This window comes from Rattus norvegicus, chromosome 14, assembly GCF_021556685.1.
Source record: "Rattus norvegicus strain SHRSP/BbbUtx chromosome 14, alternate assembly SHRSP_T2T, whole genome shotgun sequence".
In the NCBI taxonomy this organism is placed as follows: Eukaryota; Metazoa; Chordata; class Mammalia; order Rodentia; family Muridae; genus Rattus; species Rattus norvegicus.
This window is the reverse complement of record NC_141547.1, coordinates 84,306,974-84,331,917: the sequence shown is the minus strand read 5'-3', so window position 1 is coordinate 84,331,917 and position 24,944 is coordinate 84,306,974. Positions and strand designations below refer to the sequence as shown.

General features: G+C 50.5%; 1 protein-coding gene and 1 non-coding gene across 9 annotated transcripts in view; both read right to left on the bottom strand.

Annotated features, from left to right (window-relative positions):
* The window catches only part of Ap1b1 (adaptor related protein complex 1 subunit beta 1), a 51,284-nt gene that overhangs the window by 4,242 nt on the left and 22,098 nt on the right, over nt 1-24,944 (bottom strand). For 4 of the 8 annotated variants that reach the window (XM_087582742.1, XM_087582743.1, XM_087582741.1 and 1 more), the window contains 15 exon segments: nt 24,224-24,329; nt 21,704-21,839; nt 20,611-20,856; nt 18,877-19,067; nt 17,814-18,035; nt 15,351-15,471; nt 14,143-14,238; nt 13,144-13,259; nt 12,382-12,547; nt 7,537-7,635; nt 6,690-6,949; nt 5,945-6,146; nt 5,307-5,327; nt 4,702-4,854; nt 929-1,074 (listed from right to left, as the gene is read on the bottom strand). In XM_087582742.1, coding sequence (XP_087438868.1) covers nt 929-1,074; nt 4,702-4,854; nt 5,307-5,327; nt 5,945-6,146; nt 6,690-6,949; nt 7,537-7,635; nt 12,382-12,547; nt 13,144-13,259; nt 14,143-14,238; nt 15,351-15,471; nt 17,814-18,035; nt 18,877-19,067; nt 20,611-20,856; nt 21,704-21,839; nt 24,224-24,329 — 2,281 coding nt within the window. 8 annotated transcript variants of the gene reach the window in all.
* On the bottom strand, nt 393-489 carry Snord125 (small nucleolar RNA, C/D box 125). The gene has a single exon (XR_015637762.1). It is a non-coding gene; the product is annotated as a small nucleolar RNA SNORD125 (small nucleolar RNA).

Sequence of the window (24,944 nt, the reverse complement as noted above, 5' to 3'; positions counted from 1 at the left end):
GAAACCTGAGCTGAGCATTCAGTATGTCCAGGGCAGCACATGGCAACAGGCCAATTTCCATCCTGGTAAAAGTCAGAATGCACAGTTCCGTCTTCCTGATGAGAACACAGACCCTTAGTGAGGAACAGGCTTACATCCAGCTTCCAGCTCTTACAGGGTGAATGGCTGCTGAGAACTGAACTATACTCTTATTTAGACTTGCCTAGCATCTAGAGGGAAGCCCAGGCCTGCCATCCTTGTCAGGTTTGCGGACTGTCACAGTTCTTGGCCTAGGATTCGCTCCCCAGGAATGGTTAACTGTACGGAGGCTCGTTCTAAGCAGTCATGCCCCTCTGGCCTCTAGTGTCCTGCGAATGGAGAGGCAGAGCTGCCTCGCCTCCCCAATCTCTCCTGAGGAAGCTGCCCCTTTAGTCAGTTTCTTAGAGGCTCAGTTTGCTCATCACTGGAGACACTCAGGAAGAGGAATCATCAGGAGGGGCTGCCACGGTTCCAGAGAGCCTGGCCTTGCTGCTCACCATGCCAGCACCTTTCCTCACCAATGTGTAGTACTGAAAACATGGGGGCTGGAGCAACAGGGAGCTTGGAGCAGCCACTACTCATTCTCAGAGCAAGTCCTTGTCTGATGAGAAAACTTGGGCTGAGCACTGTTTTGCCCTCAGGGGAGCCTGGCTAGCAGGCCTACTACCCAACCCACTTTTTCAGAGCTGTTCCCCAACAGAAAAGGGACTCAGGCCTGGGAGAAGAGGCAGGAGGGAGGTGTAAGGCACCTCCAGCGGGGGGCTGCTGGCTTAGGGCAGTGATTTCTGACACAAAACTATCCTTTGGTTAGTAGAGGGCAAGTTGATGGGGATGCCCTGTCCACTCTGCCTGGTGCGTTGAAGTCCACACAGTGGTCAAGACACTGCTGTTGAGTCTGGCCAGGACTCACCTGTTCCGATTAAACTGGATAGCGAAATCTGTCATGACCTGCAGGGCCTTGTTAGTCAGCTGCAGATCCATGGAGATGGAGCCAACCTGCCGGGTGAAGGTGCCAGAGATTTCCAGCCCCTTGGCCTTCATGGCAGGGAGCCAAACCTGTAGGAAAAAAGGTGGGAGGAGTTGTGTGCCTCTTCCCCACCCAAGAGTCATAGCTAGCCTGGGACCCTTTTTTTCTTTCCTAAAGAGTCTTCTGATCAACCCATTTCTACCACTGAGGCATGTTATATGTACCCCGATGATAAAGCTAATAGTGTAGCCCACCCAGGGCCAGCATCATGGTATAGCTGTATATCAGAGAAGCTGAGGACAAAAGGGACATCTTCAGAGGTCAAAGAAGGCAATACTGAGGAAGAAGGTAAGCTTTGCCAGCACCCCGACAAGCCAAAATCAGAGCTGAGACCCAACAGCATTCTAGATCCTGGCCACAGCCTGAACCTTCCTTGGCTGTCACAGCCCGAACTCTCCTTGGCTGTCACAGCCCGAACTCTCCTTGGCTGTCATGGCCTGAATTCTCCTTGGCTGTCACAGCCCAAACTCTTCCTGCAGGAGATATGGCTGGCCTTCCACTGAAGACACTGGCCTGACCTGATAGTATGGCTAGTACAAAACAAGTTCTCACCTGCCAGGGTCCTGGCTGCCCCTAGCAGGCCGAGGAACAGAATTCCTCCATCAGGAAGCTCGCATTCATGAGCTCGTATACCTCTCCTCCTTACTGCTGCCCAGAGACTGTTAAGGGAAGTGTTTTGATGGTCCATCTACATCTGCGGCTTAGAGCCTAGGGTGGCACTGCTGTGCACAGGGTGCTTGCTAACTAAATGGCAGGAATCAACCCAAGGCAGGTGGGGAATCTTGAATAAAAGACAAGCCACCCCAGTGGTAATAGTGCTGCGAAGGAAATACAGATGACTTGCTGCTGCTTCTGCGGGGACCAGCGACTGAGGAGGTGAGAAAGTCCTCTCTGGTGGCAAGGACTCTCCCTCCAGAGCCCGCCTGATTACTTCCAGCTCAGTCCCTGAAGCTCTCCTCACAGCACTGAGTGTGACCAGGTACCTCATCTCTACCAGACTGGCAGTGATGTCATCAGTTAAGGCCAGCTCATGGCTTCTCAATCCTTGAGTACCCAGTGAGTACCAGGCAGCAGGATCTTCCCTGTTTCATCCCTGTGACATCAGTAGTTCTTGTTTTGAGATCCTTCTGCCTGTTAATGCTGGGGGTAGAGATGGGTACCTCTATATTCTATTAACTGACTTTTTAAAAAATGGTTTTTCTTTCTATTTATTTCCTATGTATTTATATTGCATGATGTCCATGTGGAGGTCAGAGGACAACTTTTGGGAGTTAGTTATTTCCTGACTGAACTTAATCATCAAGTGTGGTGGCAAGCTCTTTTATCCACTGAGCGATGCCACCGGCCCAACTGAGTGTTTTGTTGTTGTTTGCTTGTTTTGGTTTCACATAGCCGAGGCTGGGCTTGAACTCCTGATCTTCCCGCCTCTACTTCCCAAGTATGGTGGTTGTTAGGATTGTAATGAGTATGTGTTGACCTGGCGTCAGCAATCTGTATAGCAGGCAACTCACTGTGGTGCACAGCGCACTGTACCTGGTCCTGCTGACTGACTTGTGACCTTACAAAGTATACAGCCGGGCACAGTCGCTCGTGTCTACAAACCCCTTGGAAACTGAGGCAGAGGAACTGCCACACGACCAATGCCAGCATGGGACTTCATAGTGAGACACAGTGAGTGACACAGAAGTTGAAGCACAGGTTACAATGTCACTGCCCTGCACGTGATTCCAGATTCTGTCCCTTACCAGCTACGTGGCCACATGCAAAAGCATTCGCACTTCTCAGCATAAAGTGAGTAACAGTAACATGGCCGCAGGCGGACTGCCGGCTGCCGCTGGGGAGGAGCTGCTTCTGTGTGGGTTTCTCAGGGGGCTCCTGGTTACCTCCTCTGCAGGGGGCCAGGTCACGGAGGTGCAGGTGCTGCTTACGGCTCCCAGCACAAAGCACGGCAGGCTTACATGGGTGGACCCCTGAAGCCCCTGAGGTGGGAACCTCAGAGGATGAAGGGTCAGCAGACACGGCCTGTGACCTGTGTTGTGAAGTAATTAGGCCATATATGCCCTCGTAGAGCTTCCCTGACACAAGTGACATGTCCCACACTGTGCTCCTCCTAGCACCAGGCTCAAACATTTATGCCAAGCTTAGCTATTTTCACCCATGGCTTTGCAGTGGCTTTAGCTCAGGACCTGTAATTATATGGCTGCTCACATCAGAATGGCTTCAGCCCCTTCATATCATGCCATTCCCACCACTGAGAAAGTTTTCCTGTCTTAGTCTGTCTGTGTTCCCAAAGCTGCTGCTGTTGTCTGTGCTGCTTTTGCTAAGGCACCGTGATAGTCTCCTTTGGGCTCTCTGCAACTCCACACCTTTCCACAGTTGTGAAGGAGACCACCTCACCACTCCATGTAGAACTCTCCAGCAGCTGTTGCTGAGCCCGTGCCATGAGCACGCACTGAGTCTGGCTTGACTTTCTGCCTCACGAAACTCTAGTCTAGAAACTGTCTCAGTGGATGACGACGACAGCCTCAGGAACACACTGGAGACTTGTGGGTCATTCTCCAGGAAGCAAGATGAGGTGAGGGGAGAGCTGCTCTGTTTTAGGGACTGAAGACAGGAGTGCTGAACGCTCTGCCATGGGTGACTCCAACTCCTGCATCCTTGGCGCACCTTTATATATACAGAGATGCATGACGCACGGAGCTTCTCCAGACTAACTCTTGAGATAGGTTCTTTCTATTATGTCGCCCTGGCTGTCCTGGAACTCTCTACGTAGGCCAGGCTGGCTTCAAACTCACAGAGATCCACCTGCCTCTGATTCCTGAGTGCTGGGAGTAAAGGGGTGTACCGCCATAGCTGCCCACCCTGGCTTTGGAAACAGGGTCTTTCTATGTAGCGTTAGCTGTCCTGGAACCCACAGAGATCTGCCTGTCTTTGCCACTGAGGTGCTGGAATTAAGACATGCAGCACCATGCCTGTGACACTCAACTCCTGATCCTCCTGCCTCTGCTTCCCAAGTGTTGCAGGATTATAGGTTTACATCGCACACTTGGCACCTGTTCTGTTGAAACCTCATTGAGAGTCAGCTGACACTTAACAGTACCACCAGCCACACTACTCATGCTGAACTATTAATGCCACCCATGCCTGTCACGTCACAGTGACAAGGCACTGCCATGTCTTCTAGGGCAGATAGGTGTTCTGTGTTTATACCACTGGCCTATGTGTTTTTTCCCGTTTGGCTCTATACACTGATGGAGACATGGTTATTTTTAATTTGCATATGTAGACAGATCATACGGGCCATCAGTTTCTTTCAGAGACAAGTTCTCTGTGCCTGAGAACCTGTGCTCTGACGAGACCGCCTTCCCTCTGGGCTTTACACCAGGGGACGAATGCCTGCAGTGCATTCCCCGTCTTTGCTCAACAGAGGCTGACTGTGCCACCTGGACCAGGCCCTGCTGTCAGACGGTCGAAGCAGAGGCTGTCGGGATACTGGACCATAGCTAGGGCACAGTAAGAGTGAAAGACTGGGGCAAAGGAAGGACCCCTTCAGGTTCATCCTCCATCCTCACAGGGCTGAGTTCAATGGAGGCTTTATCAATCCCAATTCGGTTTCCTTTCTCTGCTCCAGTCAGGAAGGATGGTGAAGGACTTACTGCTTTGGGAGCGACATAGGACCCTGAGAGGGTGCCCACTCCACTGGTCAGGTCAAAGAGGTCACTTAAGCCACTGCTGACGGGTGCTCCAAGTCTGGCTGGTGCTGCCGCCGCCACTGATGCTGGAGGTGCCCCAAAGTTGCTGTCTCCAATCTGGCAAACAAATCAAAGACATGCATGAGAGGCAGGGACTTTAGAGGCCCAGGACGAACAGTCACCTGGCTCTTTTGAAATCAGTGGGGGAAGAACAGGACCAGCCTCCACATCAACTTTAAATAGCAGAAACAAGATAGAGTGAAGGAGGTGGAAAAGAGGCTGAGCACCCCAGAGTCCCACAAGCCTTGAACCTCAAGGAACGCTCTCTGGGAGAAGACTCAACCCACCCAAGGGGGAGCCTCGAGCATATAGGACTGTCCTCTAGGTGAGACGCTCAGGCCAAGGGCCAGCATCTTTCAGACGACAAGGCAGCATTGCTGTGGGGTTGTGGGCATGGTGGCCAGTAGCAACTGCATGCCAGGAAGTCAAAGCAGAGACTGCTCAGACACTGGGCCATTGGCCAAGGTTCAGCACAGACAAAGAACTGGTGACAGAGGGTTGAACCATACCCCTTCAGGCTCATCCCCCATCTCCAAGCAGAAGCAGGCAGGGTGAGGAGACAGCGGCGACATGCAGAGAGAGAGAGAGAGGCAAGGAAAGAACATGAGACAAGAGAGAGAGATAGGTTAGTCAACTGTGGCTCTAGTTGGGAGGAGTCTGTTCTGAGGCCCAGAGCCCATCCATCTGAAGGACACTACCTTTCCTCATAGCTTGATTCTGCCTGGCACCCTCCCTCACAGCCTGTGCCAAAACTTTGTCCTAGGCTCTCTCTTGGTCACACTACTGACACCAAGGGAAAGGTTCAGAAGTTGCCTCTGCCCAGCCCCATTATGTGCCTGAAGAAGGGCAGAGACCCTGGACTAGGCTTATCTCTTTTGAGGTGCAGGAGGAAATTCTACCCCTGACCTTCCACGGGGGCCTGACTGGGCTGTTCTCCCTAGCTGGCAGCCGGAGTGTGACAGACAAGGGCCTGGCTCCTCAAAGCTAGAACAGTCTACGGATGCACCTGCCTAAGCAGGGAGCTATACAATCACCACCAAGCAGAATGAGCATCCCACACACCCTCCCCTGTGATATCGCAGAGGGGCAGCAAAGCCTGCTCCTCTGAAGAGCATTAGTAACATCCCCTGGGGGACCTAGCACATACCAGGCTGTCGAGGCCACCACCAAGAAGATCCACAGCTCCCATCTGCACTGAGGAGGCAGCCAAGGGTGGGCCACTCACTGGGGGCCCAAGGTCCAGGTTGAGGAGGTCACCTAACAGGTCACCCTGGGCAGGAATGACATCAGGCTGGTCACTAGCAGGTGCTCCGGCAGGGGCTGTCTCAGGGCTCTCTGTGCTTTCGCTCCTGTTGGATCAGGTGGGGTAACTATCAGTATGTTCCAGGGAAGGCAGAGATACAAGTCTTAAGATCTTTGCCTACGCCAGGCTCTGGGTCTCCTCGGCGCTGTCTAGGGTGTGGTCACGGGACTGTGTAAATTGCCCCTCTGCCTCCTAGGCTCACCTGCCTTTTAAGCTCTCCGTGGGATGAGCCAACTGTGCATATTCTAGCTTATTCTCAAAAGGAAACTAGACGTCAGCCTCTAAGAACTATCACGGGGCCAAACCAGCCACCCGGGAGCACCAGAGGCCGTGGGAACTGGTCTTTGGAAGTAGAAGTCATTCTGCTAGCATGTGGTCCTGAGCTGTCCAAACTCCCCACACCCTCTACCCTCATCTGCTAAATGGACGCTTTGTCTCAACAACTCAGAAGATTACATGTGGTGATGGTGGACACCTAGTATGTAGTTAAACATTGGCAGGAAGTGGCTAGAATCCTAGTTTGCTTAAACTAAAGCCTTTCCAGGGGCCACCTTCTAAGGCCTGCATCATGCTAGACGGCTGTACTCACGAGGCAGTGCGAGGTGGCAGACTCTTGTGCACCACTCCCCGGCCGCCCTCCACAAAGGCATTGGGTGGCTTGTGGTAGACAGAGGCCAGTGTGCCAATGTAGCAGATGAGTTCATCCAGCAGTGTGGGCTCAATAAGGTCTGTCTCTTCTGAGATGAGGGGCTTCTCAGCCAGTACCACCTCTTTGGCAGCTACAGGGTCCGTGGAGAGCAGGCGCCAGTAGATGTAGCCACGGTCCCGAAGGTCTGGATTGTCCGAGTCCTTGTGGGCGGGGTTGGAGTAGCCTCTATAACTCCCTCCCACATGAAAGGGCCCTCCCACAGAACAGCCTTATCACAGCTTTTACCCCCTTTCTTTTTGGGTTTTTGAGATAGGGCTTCTCAGGAACTCACTGTGTAGACCAGGCTAACTTTGAACTCACAGAGATCTGCTTCCCTCTGCCGCCCAAGTGCTGGGATTAAAAGCATGTACCATCATACCCGTCTCATCCAACGATGAGAACATACGCAAAAGCTGGCTTCCAAACCACTTTAAGGGGAACATCGTGGCCCCCAACTTTCAGCTTTGTCTCCTTGGATGCCTAGTTCAGGCAGGTCGCACCCAGTCCTGTCCTCATTCCCCTTACTTACGGTGATCTTCCAGCATCTGTTCCCACCCTCTTCAGTTTCACCTGGTGTCACCATGCTATGTGGATCTGTCTGTGACGCTGACCCCAGAAGTCAGGGACCTCAGGCTACTCTGGCATTAGTTTCCACATATGCTACCCTGAGAGGTTAGGAGGAGACTGGCTCCCAGGAATGAAGCTTCTTTGATTTGACATGAGGAGCAGCAGAGAAGTGGGGGACTACCTGAGTGGCCAAACTGAGGACCTGCTGCACCAGCTCCTGCGTCTCTGTTGGCTTCTTCAGGAAGAGCTTCACAATGGCTGTCAGCAGCTGTAGCTGGACCTGCAAGGGACAAGGCAAATAGGGTGCAATGTACCACCAAGGGAGGTGTGGCAGGTCTCAGAACAGACGGAAACCAAGAACAGCTCTCCTCTTCTTGGGGCTGCTACGGAGGAACTTGGTCTGGGCATTGTACTGTGTGGCAGGTAGGGCTCAGCTGGATTCTCAGATGCCCGTAAGAGCTTCAAGCCCACGGCTCTAATGGCTTCAAAAGGCAACATGTGAGACTGGTATGCTCCTTCACGGTGTGAATGTACCACAGAGATCCAGAGGGCAGGCCAGCCAGGCTCTGCCACCGAGGAACTACAGGCCTGCCTATGAGAAGGTAGGAAGCATCCCTGAGCCCTCCATTCCGTCAAGATCTCCTCAGCCTTGCCAGCACTCCTATGGTAGCCACACCTCCAGTCCCCTCTGGGTCCTTTTCAGCTACCAGGCAGTCCCTGCGGCTGTGAGCTGCTGCTTTTTTTCAAGGCAGGTCTCACTACACAGCTCTGGCTGTCCTGGCACTCACAGTCTGCCTCTGCCTCCTGAGTGCTGGGATTAAAAGTGTGAGCTCTTGATGGGTGGGGATAGTGTCTGTCTAGCTCACTGTGATTCTACAGTGCTTAGGCCAGTGCCTAGGGAACAGGAGGCACCTAAGAAATTCATGAAGTGAAAGTCAAGAAATTTGGGTTGTGCTGTGGTGTGTGCTGAGAGAGCACATTAGGCACCCCTAGCCACAGGCTACCGGGGACAGCCAGGTTTTTAAATGAGGGCCATGTTGGGTCCTTCTGTGAGCAGCTATTTGAAGTCTACTCCATGTCCTCTAGAAGGGCCTGGTCAAGGTGGAGGATGGCTTCGAGTACTGCTTCCAAGACTGGCGTGGACATGGTTCAGAACACATGTTGAGTCAGTTCCTGGATTCCTTTCCCGAGGTTCCCCATGCCCAGAGTCCAGAAGCTTGAGTATCGGTTGACTGCTGACAATTTTTTTAAAGTCACTGTATTTTTATTTACTCGTTCTGCTTTTGATGCAGGCTCACACCCCATAGCCCAAGCTGGATCCTATTTTGACTTACTCAGGCTGGCCTAAATGTGAAGCAATTCTCCATCCTCCACCTCCCAAGTCCTGAGGTTACAGGCATGATGCACCGTGCCAGTTTAGATGTTGTTAATCTTGTGCACGAAAAGGGAAGCATTCCAAGCAGTGGTGGTGCACATCTTTATTCCCAGAACTCTGCAGGCAGAGCCAGGTAGGTCTCTAAGTTATAGACCAGCCTGGTCTGCAGAGTAAGTTCCAAGAAACCCAGTCTCAAAAAATAAAAGCAGGAAAGAAAGAAAGAAAGAAAGAAAGAAAGAAAGAAAGAAAGAAAGAGAGAGAGAGAGAGAGAAAGAAAGAAAGAAAGAAAGAAATTAATTAATTCATGGCTGAAAAAAAATATGTACAGGAGACCACGTGGACGGTCCTTCCTAAGTCTTCTTCTCTTTTGTCAGCCTGGGACAGGCCTGTACCCAGCAGCTGAGCAGCAGCAGTCCCGGGGCTATGGCTTCACCTTCCTAGCTTGCAGGGTAGTCTGACAACAGGAGCAGGAATGGAGAGGATGGACTGGTAAGATGGCTCAGTAGGTACAGATGCTTGCTGCTAATCCCTGGGATTCACTCTTTCACTCACGGGGTGAAAGAGAAAACTAACTCCTGAAAGTTGTCATTGGTCTCTACTCAGGTGCTGTCATCCCCCCCCAGCCCCCCATGCTCCTTTTTAAATAAAAATAAAAAAATGAAGCAGAGGTTTCCTGTGGGAGTGAGTTCACCCCCAGCCACTTGCCATCTGCTCACACACGGGTCAGCGGAGCAGGACCAGCAGCTACTGTTTCCACGACAGGAGTGTGCCCAGCCTGTGGCTGACACACGGGGCTCTGCCATGCACCTTCAGCCGTGGGGAAGACATATCGTCTAAACTGAGAGTGGTCACACCTGCAATCCAGTACTGAGGGACGGAAGCAGGGTCGGAAATGCTGGCTGGAGGCCAGCTGAAGATGTATGGAAACCCTGTTGCAAAAGCACCATTCCAAAAAACAGGGGAAAAAAGCAATAGCCTGTTCCAGATGGGAGTGGTATCTTGTGAGCTTTGCAAACAACCCACAGCACTTGCTGGAGCTAGAGTGACCGCTCCTCAGCTGAACTCTGACTCTGTCTTCCCAACAGTTATTAAAGTTACGGGATGGTCTCGTCCCCTGTAAAGTGGGCCTAGCTCTTGGCTAGCTGTGAGCAAGAGCTCAGTGCAATAGCCCTTTGTGAAGCTGGGACTGAAGGCGAGCTCCACCCACCCTGCAAGGGCGTGGTGAATCTAAGGGACATGGAGTGAGTTCAAATTTCAGGGATGTTTGCTTCCCTATAGACTTCTGACTCAGCTGTTCTCCAACGTCCCCAATCCCGGGCTCCACAGCAGGGTTAGTCCTGTGAGGAAGAGGCTACAAGATTTACCCAAATATTTGGCAGTTTACTCCTAGAGGCAACCTTCTGCTGTGGCCTTAAGGAGGACTTGGTTACAGGGGCAGAAACAATACAGAAAGGGCTTGGCTTCTTGGAACCACAGACAGAGTCTGATGCAAAAACGAAGCAGCACAGAGGCAGGCGGCAGTGGGAGGTGAGTGGCAATGAGAATCACTGCTATGATTCTGCCACGGACATCTGCTGTTTTTGCTCACTTAGCACCCACTCTGCTGGCTTCCCTTCAGAGAACTGCCGTTCTCTCTTTCCATCGATACAGAGCAGAATGAACAACTGGCCCACCAGTCTTGACTCCAGAAAACATAGATTTCGGGGTTTCTCTCGGACCGTTGGCATAAAAGTTCCATGGTAATTGTGAAAACTTTAAGGACAGAGCCTGAACTATTGACCCACTGTAACGCTGCTTGTGGGATTGTGACTAAGGCAGAGCCATGGAGGTGGCCGAGTCAGCCCTAACAGCACAATGGAAGCAGGAGTAGGGGAGGCCTGTGCTGCTCAGACATGTTGGCTATGGGGACCAGCAGACATGTTGGCTATGGGGACCAGCAGACATGTTGGCTATGGGGACCAGCAGGCTCTGCTTTCTCCCGGGCCACTTCCCTTTTGAATCTAACTCCGACCCAGGTCAATACTCCCAACTGATGAGTACTTCCAATGAGCTAGACACATGCTAAGATGAGCACAGCACCATTAACAGAGAGTGAGCAGACGAGGGAGTGGGCTCTAGGGTCTGACTCCACTGCCCATGCTTGGATTCACTAGGTTACACGGCCTGCAGAAGACATTTCCTAATTCACAGCAAAAGGAGCACTGATGGAAGCTGGATGAGGAGACGCAGACAAGCTACACCCACTACCCTCTGAGCTGCTCAAACCAAGTCCAAGAGGCAGGGAAGAACTATCTTAGATGAGGTCAAACCAGGACAATCTCTACCAAACGAAATCAGGCAAGAGCTACCCCGACCCCTAGTGTACAATCCCTTCTCTCCAAGCTGTCTGCTCAAGGGTTCATCCCTGAAATAGTTTACACCAAGCTGCCTTTCACAGCAGTATGTCTACAAAGACAGACTAGACACACACACGTCCAGTTGACTTAAAGGATACATAAATTAATGACGGCATGCCTCTCAGCTGCACCCTGAGGGGAGAAGGCAAGCTCCTGAGAGATCTGAAGTCGGATAATGGACCACTACAGCATTTACATCCCCACACTGGTAAAAACTTGGTTTTATTTTTATTTTTTTTTTTTATTACAAGTGTTTCTCATCTGTGTGTATGTGAGTGGCCCTGCATGCTGTGAGACATGTGGTCCCTACAACTGAATTCTAGAGGTCAGGGTGTGTGGCAGGTGATTTTATACACTGAGTCATCTCACCAACCTTGTTTTTACTGACCCAGGCCAGACTCAAACTCTACATGGCCAAGGCTGACTGCAAACATCTGACAAACTCTACCTTACAAACGCTGACATTACATGTGTATACTGCCACAGCTTGCTTCTGTGCTTGTAAACCTGCCTCTTGTTGCCCTTTAAAATCAGTATTTACACAGGGCTCTGTGGTCACCTGTACATATAGGCAGAGCACTGGAAAGATAGATCACCTGATGTATATGTCCAAGCTGAGGTTGGACAAGGCAAGGCTGACTCTCCCTTCATTTCAGCTCTCATCCTGTAAAAAGTAACTTTTTCTTCATTTAAAACTGTCTCTAAGCTAGGATGCTGTAGTGCTTGTCCAGAAGGCTGGAATGTTCTCTGTTGAGAAGTATGTATGCTAGACAAGCTAAGTGAGGCACAAGGGCTGAGGGCCAGAGCTCGATGCTAATGAATCAATGTTACATGTTGACCATTTGATAAAAATGTCTAGATGCCATAGGCTCTGTCTGTCTCTTCTGGAAGGCTAGCTCAGGATCACTTATTGAGGAATTGTAGGACACAAATGCCAACAAGAGTGGGAAGTAGCTGCAAATGAGTAAGCACGTGCGCACGCAGATCCACGGCAGATCCTAAACTTCCCCATCACCAGGGAACCGAGGGCACGGGCAGAAGGCAGTCAGAGGGAGATTTTCACTGTAAAGCCCTGCAGCATTTCCATTTGAACCACGGCTGAAGATACATATGAAATTAAAAACAAAGCCAGAAACTTCTGATCACCTTTCACACATGTCTTCCGAGGCACTGCTGTGGGAGCAATGCAGTCTGTAGAGGGAGGGAAAAGGTGGGTCAGGCAGTCAGGAATGGCTCTGCCTGCTTGAAGGCTCACCTGGGTGCTCTCGTCATGGAAGCCGTCGAGGAAGCTCTCAAGCAGCTCGTCCGCATTGTCAATCCGCTCAGCATACTCGCCCACTATCCAGATCATAGCAGCGCGAGCCTCAGGCTCATCCAGCGAGTCCAGATTCTCACACAGTGTGGCTATCACACTCTCGTACCTGAGAAAGCATGATTGAGCCAGGGTGTGAGCACCAGTAAGGATACGCAGCATCCCAGGTCTGGAGAGAAGCTGGGGATGAGGATAGAGAGTGTGTGTGTGTGGGAGGGGGTGTCTGTCTGTCTGTCTCTGTGTGTATGTGGGGTGTGTGTGTACGTGTGTGTGTGTGGGGGGGGTATGTATGGATGTGTGTGTGTATGTGTATATGTGTGTGTGTCTGATGTATGTATGGGTGTGTTTATGTCTGTCTGTCTGTCTGTCTCTCTCTGTGTGTGTGTCTGTCTCTGTGTGTGTGTGTGTGTGTGTGTGTGTGTGTGTGTTTTGAGACTGTGTTTCCCAGGCTGTCCTCCACCTCACAGAGATCTTGCCTGCCTCTGTCTCCCAAATGCTGGGATTAGAGGCAAGCATCACCACTGCCGGTGATAGGGGATGTTTTAGCTGTTGGAGTTTAGCTGCTCTTATTTTGGCCTGGACAGCCAGTTTGGGTAAAAGAAGATAGACAAAAAGTTTCTTTTGAGAAAGCTGCTTGTGAAATGGAGAAGGAGGCGAGGAAAGGGAAGCCAGGCTGTGCTTTTACCAGGAAGAGTGGGCACCTACTTGTTGGGGTACTTGCGGAAGATGTCTTTAATGACCACAATGGCTTCCTGGACCACATAGTTGACCTTGGTCTGGATGAGATCAAGCAATGTGCTCACACAGCGCTCTGCAGATTGCTGTGTGGGAAAGAGGCAGAGTGGGTACAGTGTCTCCACTGGGAATCGGTCATGCCAAGGCCAAGCGGCTTGAGCCACCTTGCTCCGCCTTCCTTATCATAGGACAGAACAGATCACTCTCCCTCGATGAGGGGGTAGAGAAAAAGGGCCAACAACTGCAGGCTCTGAATGAAAAGGACGTGCAGATAGAGAAGAACTGGAGAAGGTCAGAGGTGCAGCTCTGACAGCGTGAGGTCATGGGGAGTTCCGTCAGGCAAACCCCAAGGGCTCAGTGACCCTACTTGGCCCTGTCTCTCTGGCTTGTCATAAAATGGGCTGCTATGACTAAGCCTACGAAGCCTCTGTTCTGAGTCTTTTGCTTTTATCTGTATGCACAACAATAGCCCAAGGGTGCAGATGTCTCGGGAGGGCCCTAATCCACATCAAGGGTCTGTCCTGAATAAGACGAGCTATCCTAGGATCCTAACGCCACCAGCAGACCCACTGAGTCCAGGTCAACAGTCAAGGAATAGGTAGAGTGGGAGGGAGTAAAATGCCAGGACCCAGGGTGTAGAGTGGCTTGGTAGCTCAGAGGAGAAGCCCAGTAATTCAATCAAAGGACCAATTGGAATATCTATCAGGCAGAGGTCCTGTCTAATAGGAACCCTATAAGCTGCTGGATGCCCTGTGGCCTTAAGTAATGCTGCAGAACCATCATGACCTGTTGCAACACAAGGGCCTAATATGAGAAAGTGCCAATCTAATCTGCATAGAGGGCACCTTGGAGGCTCTGTTGGTGACCCTTGGATTTCCTGGACCATGAGTAACTGCTAGATCAGGGTGCTTTCTGTTTTCAACAACCTTCCCTACCCTGGCTAAAAACAGAATTCCAGAGCCTACTCACCTCCACCTTGATGGCACAGCGGCCAATGGCACGCACTGCCTTCCGTACAAAATCCACATCTACTTCTGTCGCGTACTCTTTGAGTTCTGCCAAAACCTGTGGTCCAAACAGAAAACAGGTTGGATGGATCTGATGGAACCACCTGTTACAGCTCTTGGGTAACAGGGATAAGCAAACGCCAAAAGGGACGCCATTCTGCTGCTTGCGCTCATGACAGCCCTGGGGAGTGTCACTAGGTTCGTCAAAGGGAAGGTAACGCAAAGGGAGGTAGAGGCGACTGTGTAGAAAGGTACAACCCTCGCTTTATACTGGTGGCTACTACATCCAAGGACATTACTCTGTGTGTGTGATGCTGGGATTGATCGGGCCTTGTATGTGCTAAGTGGGTGCTCTAACCACCGACCTACATCCCCAGCTTCAACTACTGCTTCTGGGGGAAGGACGAATGGCTATAGATATGTGTGCACATGAATGTGGAAGCCAGAGCAGTCACTTCTCAGAATCATCCACCTTCTCTTTACATTCCAAAGTGTGTGTGTGTGTGTGTGTGTGTGTGTGTGTGTGTGTGTGTGTGTGTGTCAAGAACAGAAGGTGGCATCAGATATCCTGACACTGGAGTTGCAGGTGTCTGTGAGCTAACTGAAGTGGGTGCTGAGAACTAAACCCCTGTCCTTTGAAAGAGTAGCGAGTGCTCTTAACTGCACAGCTCCCACACTCAGCTTGTTAAACACAGGTTCTGGGCATCAATTTCCAGGTTCTGGGCATCAATTTCGAGTCTTCACGGCTACCCCTAGGAAGTGCTTTACTGACTGAGCGACACACCTCGGTGCCCAATATTACTCTCTAGTGACTAGATGGCAGGCAAGAGGGAGAATAAGAACTTTATGCGTCTATGTAGGAAGTTACGCATGTTGCCCAGGATAGTCTTGATCTCAGGACAAGTGTTCTTCTGCTCCAGGAACTCAGGTATCTGGGACTTCAGAAGTGTAGCTGTGTGCACAGCTTAAGGACATTCTCCAGTAATGTAAATATGAGTTGTTTCTGCCTGCTTACAATGCTGTCCCTCCCCTCCCCCGTGCTGCACTCTCTCTGAGGCGAAATGCCAACCCTGGGCATGCTTAGCCGACCTGACCTACAGACATAGCTAGTAAGGAAGTCATCTTGACACCAAAGCTTGTGCCCCACACCACGGCACTCTGCTTGCTTGCCTGGGCAATGTTGGCCTGGGAGGCCAGGCGGATCATAATGTCCAGTTTCTCCAGCTTCACATAGATGGGGTCATTGTACTTCACAAAGAAAACCTTCATTTCATGCTTCAAAATCTCTGGCCTGGTGGCAGGGCAGGATGCCCGGAGAACGAACAAACAAACAAATAAACAAACAAACATCAGAAGACCTTCGAGGAAGCTATTTCACATCTGCTGGGGAATTCCTGGGCTACAGGTGAAATATGATTTCTAGGGAGGCAGAACTTCTATTAAGATTGTGTGATTATAAGCAGTGGCTCTGCCTGGCTACAGCTTGCTGGAACACATCTCAGGAAGGAAAAAGAGTTCCCAAGGTTAGCAGGCAGCAGGCCAGGGTGTAATCCCAATGGGTGAGCTCAGTGTTTAGATTCCTAACCCATGAAATAAGAATGAACTATGCAAGAACAATTACCACCACAGGCCCAGATCTGCCAGTTATTAGACCTGGTGTGTGTGGACTCAAATTGGGAACACTCATCCTGGTCATATGATGATAGAAATAGTGGTTGACTACACTACTTATAAACAATATGGTTTATACTCAAACCTTGCTTTCCCTCTGGAGTCCTGAAATATTGGAGTGTACCCCTAATGCACACCTTAGGTACCCTGTCTCAGTCAGGCTCCCTGGGCACAAACACTTCACACAGGCTGCTTGTCTCTCTCGTGATCCTCCAACAGAGGGAGGATGTCATGACTTCTTCCATACTTTCCTTTATGACAGAGCTGTTGGCATTCTAGCAAGTCTTAGGGAGGAGCACAGTGGCTGGCTATTGGGAAATGCTAGCCAGTTTCAGAACATAAGTGTGAATTTGTAGACACAAACTGACTCTTGTACAGTAGGTCAGATGAGGGAGAGGAAACATCTAGTATCATCAATGCCTGCTTTATGAAGGCACTTCCTAATGGGAACTGTCACCCGGTGAGCTGGCTAAGTGTGTGCTCGTCCGCTGCTGCCTGCTGCCCTCAATGGTACCACAGGACACATTTTTCTAAGACAAGGAAATTCAGAAAGGCTATAAAGCTTGCATGTGTCACACACTAAGTGGTTGAGAGCAAGGTGAAAGGCACCATCCAACTCCTGCTTCTATATCCTCTCCAAGATAGAAATTGTAATTCGAAAACAAAGTTATAGCAGGGATGAAGCTCTGTGACAGGGACAGGCGAAGGAGGAACTCAAGAGTCTACTGAATGCAAACTTGTGTGAGAGGCTGGCCGAACAAGCTTTGGGTGCTCTGTGGGGGAGGGAAGTGAGATGGGTAGGAAGGTGACTCTATGAGCAAGACCTGACAAAGGCCGCCCAATCATGTCAGCCTGCCACAGGTCATGACTGCATGACACAGACAATTTCTTAAGAGATTATCATGTTATATATAGCAGAGAGGACCTTTCATGCTGACCTAGTTCCTGTATTCTAACTAATGCAGTGACCAATGGGCATTGGTACATAGAGACCCTCACTGCAACAGCAAAACCCAATTTCGAAACATCTCATCGCTTAGGGACTTGGAATACTTTATCCATGTTCACCTTCCAAATCTTCACAAACGTCCCAGCTCAATAAATATCTCTGGCCCTCTAAGGAAGAGCCAGAGAGATGCTGTGACAGAGTATGGTGTACGACCTTCCTAGGCTTGACCACAGTGGCCATGCTCACTGTGGTCCTGGTTCTTGGCAGCAGACAGCAGGAATGAGTTGCCATGTCAAGCCCTGACTATAAAGAGATCTCTTAGACTAAAGGTGGGAGAAGAATTTAGGATCCCACCCCAGCTGCAAGATGCCCTCCCTCAGGGATGCCATGGAGGAGATCATTTCTGTGACATTTCACACTGGTGCTGCTCACAGAGTTTCAGACTCTACCCATCTAGCCGGACCCCTTCCTTGGGTGCAGTGACTTCCTAAGTCACCTCCTTAGGAGGAAGACAGGAGGCCGCCCAGCACTCTGTTCTACTCCCCCTAGGCCTTGAGGTTATGCCAAGTCCATCATCTCTCAGCACCTCTAAGGTCTCAAATAGTGAGGATTTCAGTGGACCTATGAACTTTGTCCCCATGCAAACTGCACACATAACATACATGTCTTGAGATGTCAAGGGCTGAGCAGGCTCTGAGCTGCCCTGTGTCAGGGCGAGGCAGCACTGTGCTCCCCCTCTCTGAGGCTGACCAGTGTACTGACCACTGACCTGGGACTCTACAGCACTGTAGGATACTGACAGTGTCCCTGGTCTCTGCCCACTCGATGCCAGTAGCAGCCTCAGGTTGTGAGAACCAAATATATCTCCAGACATTGTCAAGTGTCCCTAAAGGGAAAGGTACTCTGGTTGAGAACCCCTTACACTCTTCAGGCTTCCTACATGGTGACAGATCAGTCTTCCCCGAGGGTCCCTGTCTCCAGCATATGGCAGACGTGTGTGGCAGTCACCTTACCTTTTCTGTACAATGAGGTTAATATTGCGCAGAGCCACATACTGCAACTCTGGCTCTGCTGACAGCAGTGTGACCAGGGGAGGGGCCAGCTTCTTGAGTAGTGTGGCATAGTAGTCCAGGTCCTTAGACAGCATCTCCATGAACTTCATCAGGACCTTCACTGCGGACAGCACCACAGCAGAGTTGGCATGGGAAAGCCTAGGAGTGACCCGCTCGCAGATGCTGCGGTCAGCAGTCACAGTAGAGCAAAGAGAAGGAGACAAGGGAAAAAGGTCCTTTTTCACTTTTCACAGCAGCATGTCTTTTTGGCTTTTGTTTTGAGACAGATGTAACCTAGATGGGCCTTAAACTTGCTATGCAGCCCATGAGCTTCTCAAGCCAAGGTTGTTTCCTACCCCCCACCCCCTTTTCTTTTCCTTCCAGTACTAGCACTGAACCTAGGGCCTCATGTCTGAGACAAGTGTTCCGCCACTGACTTTAACACTCTGATCCTCTTGCCTTCATCTCCAAGCGCTGAGAAGACCCACCACACCACCAAGCGTGGTTCATGCAGTGTGGGCACAGCTCAGGGCTTCATGCATGCTCAGCCGTCACCCTACCCACTGAGCCACAGGAAGAAGGCCTTCTTGTCTGCTACCTACTGAGTCACAGGTCCAAGACACCATGAGCCTCAGTTTCCTCATCTGAGAGTTGATGCACTCACATATCTACTTCACAGGCTTGTAGGCATGTGAGTGAACAGAGTGAGTAAGAGGCTGGCACACGGCAGATACCTCCAACTGTCAGCTCTTTCCCTCACTACTGCCAAAGCACTCACTCATTGGTCAAGACAGATCCAGCTGGGTAAACTACACAGTTCCTCCTCTCACTAATTCAGTCTCCTTGTCTGTGAGGTGGTCAAGGATGATAGGATACGTTTCACAGACTTGCTCTAAAGATTACCTAACACTGAAGGCACCTAGCAGAGTCAGGTACCTAAAAAAGTCAGTGGTTCTGAAGCTACAAAACTTGATTCAGTTCAGACAGATCCTTGTCAGTTCCTGGCCAGGGTTTGTCTGCTCACCTCTGGGCCTCACGGTCATCCTTAGGCATGTAGTTCGCCAGACAGTCCAGAATGAAGATCTGGCCCCACTCGGTGCACTCATTAAGGGCTGTCAGCAGCTTGTTGATAGACTGTGGGTTCAAGTCAAGCAGGTTGCTACTGGGGTGAGACTCAGCGATCTCTGACAGGGCAGCCACTGCATTTGCTACCACCTGGATGAGAGGACAGAAGGGTAGAGGCTGGAGGTACTGCTCACGTCAGGGAGCACAGGGGCTAATGACACTAGGAGATCAAGATGGCACATTCTGTAAGGACTACAGTGTGACCCTACTGGACATTCCGTAAGGACTGTGGTGTGACCCTATGGGACGTTCTGTAAGGACTGTGGTGTGACCCTATGGGATGCTCTGTAAGGACTGTGGTGTGACCCTATGGGACGTTCTGTTAAGGACTGTGGTGTGACCCTATGGGATGCTCTGTAAGGACTGTGGTGTGACCCCATGGGATGCTCTGTAAGGACTATGGTGTGACCCTATGGGACAGTCTGTAAGGACTGTGGTGTGACCCTATGGGACAGTCTGTAAGGACTGTGGTGTGACCCTATGGGATGCTCTGTAAGGACTATGGTGTGACCCTATGGGATGCTCTGTAAGGACTATGGTGTGACCCTATGGGATGTTCTGTAAGGAATATGATGTGATCCTATTGGTAGGTTCTAGAGCCTCAAGAAAGTCTGGCCTACAGCAAGCACTCACCCCACTGATCCTCTGTAAAGCAAAACTACAATCAGTACATCTGCCATTGGAAAGAGGGAAGCCCAACTCCAGGGACCTCACACTGAAACACAAGCCCGCCGCCCTCTACTGGCCAGAGTGCTCACTGCAGTGGTTGTCAGCTGTGCTGCTCAGAGACAGAAGTCCTGCAGATCTACCTCTTCAAGGCTGCTGGTAGGGGATGGGTGCAGGCTAAGGAGGGTTTACCGAATGTTTTGGCCAGGACAACTCCTTTCCTGAACAGTCTACAATGTTTACAACTTTCCTCTATGACACAGTGTTCTAGTTAGCAGCCTTTAGTTGATAAGCAATCGGTGTTTCTGTTGGATACAAAGTGGGAGCAGTGCCCAGTGTTTTAAATATTCCATTGATTTCTTACAGAGTTTTCAATTTTTAGAAAAGATCTCGTTTTGTATAGACGGCTGGCCTTTAACTTTCAATCCTCCTGACTCAGCCTTTTGACTGCTGGGATTACAGGTCCCGACAAACTTCACTGCAAACTCCTGCCATCAGAATGAGTGAGGGGACGGGGTTCCCAGCTAATGCATCCTGGTGTCCTGTTCTGTTCACTGTAGTACTGTAAGGTGACGCCATTTCAACCCTACAAGGAAGAGGACTACATGCCTGGAAATGACAGGAAGTCTTGGTTAGGAGTTACTGACATGACAGCAACTGGAAAGGGACAGACAATAGCACTGACTGTAGTCACTGCTTGCCGGAGCAGGCCAGCTGAGGTCAGGTATGTGACCTCCTGAAAATCTAACAATGAGACAAACAGGGCTCTGAAAGATTAGGCAGCTTTCCTAAATATAGCTCGTTTGAGAGGCCACTGGAAAACCAGGCCTCGTTCCCTGCCAACCACCGCAAGGAGGGAGCACAATTAGATATTCAGCGAGGGCCTAACTCCTAAGGTGGAAAGTCAGGTTGTCTTCTCAAGCAATCCAGGTCTGTGGAGGCATCACGATGACTGTTAGCAACTTACCATGGGGTTAGAGTCAGAGATGAGGTCTTTGAGTGTGTCCAGGAAACCCTGGTCCTCTACCAGCTGGGCGTTGATGTCGTGGAGCTTGGCTACACACACAGCTGCTGTCTTGCGCACATATGGGTCTTCATCCTTCAGGCATTTCCGGAGTGGTTCACACAAGTACTCTGTGATCTTGTCAACTCGGATGCAGCCCATAGTCCTCACAGCCAGGGCCCGGATAAGGGGGTTGGGGTCCTCACAGTCCTGAGGAGAACCAGTCATTGGCCAGGGGCAGGGCAGGATGAGTCATCTGTGGCTTCCTATTCTTCCTGGCCTCCAGCTCTGAGCAACATCAGGCAGCTGCTATGGGATCTCCACTGCCCACAGCCAACAATACTCAAAGCAAATGCCACAGAATGGATGCCAAGCATTTGCCACATATGGGCTCTATACCCTTTCTCTGCTGCATCCTGAGGCCATTTCCCAACCAAGGAAGGCTTTGGAGGTGGTTATGGGCTCACCCAGTCAGAGCAGACTGGCAATCCGGACCTCCATATTCCTAGCACCATAGTCTTTTCTTTTGGAGACAGGGTCTTGGGATACTACTCAGATTGGCCTGGAACTCGCTATGTAGCCTAGCTACAACCTATTGTCATAGCAATTCTCCTTCCTTAGCCTCCCGAGTGCTGGAATTAAAGGCACACACAGCCACAGAAACCCCTAATTTTCCTGTATGTGAGCATAGTAGACTAGGAGCCAACGTCCAAGTTCATGCTTTGCTCCTCATCTGGGAACAGAAACACAGAAAGGAGTCATATGGAGGGAACGGAGCTGCTCTCGGGTGCTTCCTGAAGTCTGTGCTGGCAGCAGACACAGGAGAATGAGAGACCAGTGGGCCTGGTGCCACCTCACGGGGACTGAATGAGGCGGTCTTTTGGTCTGTGGTTCTGGAGAGAGAGGGAGCCCTCTGCTGGAGGGAGAGGGCCTCAGCCTGAATAGGCAGAAGGAAGCCTGTGTGTGAATCTGCAACTGAGCCCGGGTGCTAAGCACTCCGGACATGAGAGAGTGAGCAGTCTTCACCTGTTCCCACTTCCACCAGGTTTCTGCTCACCTTCACGAAGGTGTTGACAGCCATAATGGCCATGTCAGGCTGACTCTTGGCATAGTTCATCAAGTACAGGTACACCAGCTTCTTTAGCTCCAGGTTGTCTGTCTGCATGCAGTTCACCACATCAGGGAAGAGAGCACTGCAAGATCAAGGGAGCACCAGAAGAGGCTGAAGACTGAGAACAGTGGGCTTTTCAGACATCTAACTGCAGGGTAGGAAAGGGATGACAGGGAGAAGCAGGGGAAAGTTTCTTCATTTGTAAAGAAGGGGCAACAGAAGCTGACTTTGGCTAGGGTTGGGACTTAATGGTAGAGCACTTGCCTAGCACACACAAGGTCCAGGGTTCAATTCCCGTACTGCTCCCCACCTCCAGAAACCCACTTTTCCAGGCCTTTGTGATACTTAAAAGAGCATTCCTGGTGGGCTGGAGAGATGGCTCAGTGGTTAAGAGCATTGACTGCTCTTCCAAGAGGTCCTGAGTTCAATTCCCAGCAACCACATGGTGGCTCACAACCATCTGTAAAGAGATCCGATGCCCTCTTCTGGTGTGTCTGAAGACAGCTACAGTGTACTTATATACAATAAATAAATAAATCTTTAAAAAAAAGAGAGAGAGAGCATTCCTGAAGCTTCTGGTCTTTGCTGAATTGTCATTCTCTGTCCATTCCTTACATTCCACTGGTCCCATATAGAGCATCTCAGGGAAGCAGGGCTGAGGGAACAGTGTGGCACCCACAACGAATCAGCAAGGTATATGGACACATGCTGTGTGCCAGACTTGGTGCTAAGGAGTGGACATACGTCATCTCCTTTAACAGCCCCAGGAGGCCAGCGGTGTGTTCCCATGTCAAATAATTCTGAATTAAGAAATGTCCAACAGTGGTGGTGGTGCATGCCTTTAAAGAATCTTATTAATCTAACACTGACCAGGCAGAATGGCACATTTAATCCCAGCAGAGGCAGGTGGATCTTTAAGTTTGAGGCTAGCCTGGTCTACAGAGTTCCAGGTCAGCCAGGGCTACACAAAGAAGCTCTGTCTTCAACTCACACGACCACCTCCCAAAATGTCAGACAACATGAAGAATCAGATCTATGACCGTTGCTGTACTTGGTAGGACTCTTTCCAACAGGTCCCATAATGGTCCCAGAGTACAGGCCTTGAGATGTGAAACGCACAGATGGGTTTTCTGGAATTTGAGCCATCATCTGTCTTTATTACCAAGAACTAGGAAACAGAACATGAAGGGGGTGCCACACAGGCCAGGTTCCCTCAGAGCTGCAGAGGACAAAGTAACCTGGGAAGATGACACACCAGAAGAACAGAAGCACTGTGGAGAGAGGAAGAGGAAGTGAAGAGTCTGAATGGCTCTCCAGGAGTCATGAGCAGAGCAAGCTCTTTTAAGGAGGAAGAACAAAGCTATTTTCTGTTAGAAAGTGACAGTACTGTTCTAACTGAAGAAAACCTTTTCCTTCTAGAAAGTATGAGACTTAGAGATACCCCATCTTTCAACATATTTTAAAATTACAGTTTATTGAGTGTGGGTGTGCGTGTGTGCACACACTAGGGCACGTGGGCAACAGCACACATGTGGAGGTCAGAGAACAAGTAGTAGTGGACAGCCTTGTGGGTCCTGGGAATTGAACTCAGGTCACCAGGCTTGGTGGTAGACACCTTCACCCCCTGAGGCACCTCATATCCCAGACACCAATCCTTTTACACTCTATTCTAACAAGGTCTGTGCTAGGGACTCTCCTAGACTGGCTGTAGGAAGGCCTTCCTAAGGTCAGCAATGGCGTGGGCAATCTGTGTGGAAGCCTGGGACAGTGGGGCATTCTGTAAGGTCCAGCTAGGGAGTATCAGAACCTCTGTGGTATGTGCAAGGGACCATGACACACACAGACGACAAAGTCTGGGTTCTGAAAGGCCCAGGTTTGATTTCTCTTTCTGCGTTAGCCGTGTGACTATTTCAGAGTAATTTTCCTCATTGCCTCATTTATTTTGGCAGAAGAAACATCATTGCTCACAATGGGCCGTGTAGAGAACCTGAGAAAATGCATCTGAAGGTTTTCTGTAGATGGGCCAATGAAAATACAGAGCAGTCGTGAAATGAACTGTATCTTCTGGAGACTTCTCAGTTTGACAGGCAGTTTGACACAACCTCATAGGACATGAAGACTGACTAGACCAGGTGCTGAGTGTCAGAACAGAGAACGACAACAAAACATACTTCCTGTTCTCAGGAAAAACAAACAGCCCAGAATGCCCAGCTGTACTGTGCCCATTTTCCTCTGGAGCCTTGGATTCTGCTGCACCCTCTGGGATGCCAGCTGCCCTCTCAACCTAGTCTGCTCCACTCAGTTCTTGTCTGAGCCATTAGCACTTCAGCCTGTCACTCGTGTGCAAACAGAATCCTGTGTTTGTAAATGAGGTTTGTCCAAAGGAGCCAAAGAGCCGACCTGCACCCAAGCTATGAGCCTCAATATTGGTCAGCACCTGGCTGTCACCTGCCTGCTCCTGCATACCTGACATCTTTGCCCACGGTCATTGATGCAATCACTTTCTTTACTGCCTCCTTCTTCTTCTCCTTCTTGTCACTGTTAAGCTCTGCCTTCAACTCGAAGATCTCCCCTGAGGAAAGGAGACAGTCGTGAGCAGTTTACCCCATGCTGTAAGATGACTTTTCACACCAATTCCCCAGAGAACTAGGTGGAGATAGAGAGCAGCTTCAGGCCCTTGGCTTCAGGTAGGACAAGAGACAGGAGTGGTGAGGAGAAATATTAAGGTGATAGGAGCCTGGAGGCCATGTTGGACTGCAGAAACGGGAACCAAGGTGTCGAAGGGCTGCTCAGCTAGACTGCTAAAAATGCACAGCAAGCTCTCCTCAGCCTTCTCATTGCCCCGATTCCCTAAAGGCTGAATGGAGTTGGGGCGCTGGGGTGGGGGTGAGGTGGGGGAGCTGGTTGATCTCACACACAGGCTTTTCCTGTTTTCCCAGAACCCTGAGCTCAAACAGCTTACTCAGGGTTTCACTTCCTCAGCCTGGAGACAGGAATTCAGCCATTCTACAAGGGCTGCAGCATGTAACAAGTTTTGTTCTTAAGAATTTGATGACGTGGAAAAAGGAAATGCAGATGTGTGGTTGTGCCCCATGTCCATGCCATGGACACGGTCAGGACCTGCTAACATGTTAGGTGGCAGACAATTCCTGAGCCTTTCTCTAAGCCCAGCACCACACTAATTTTC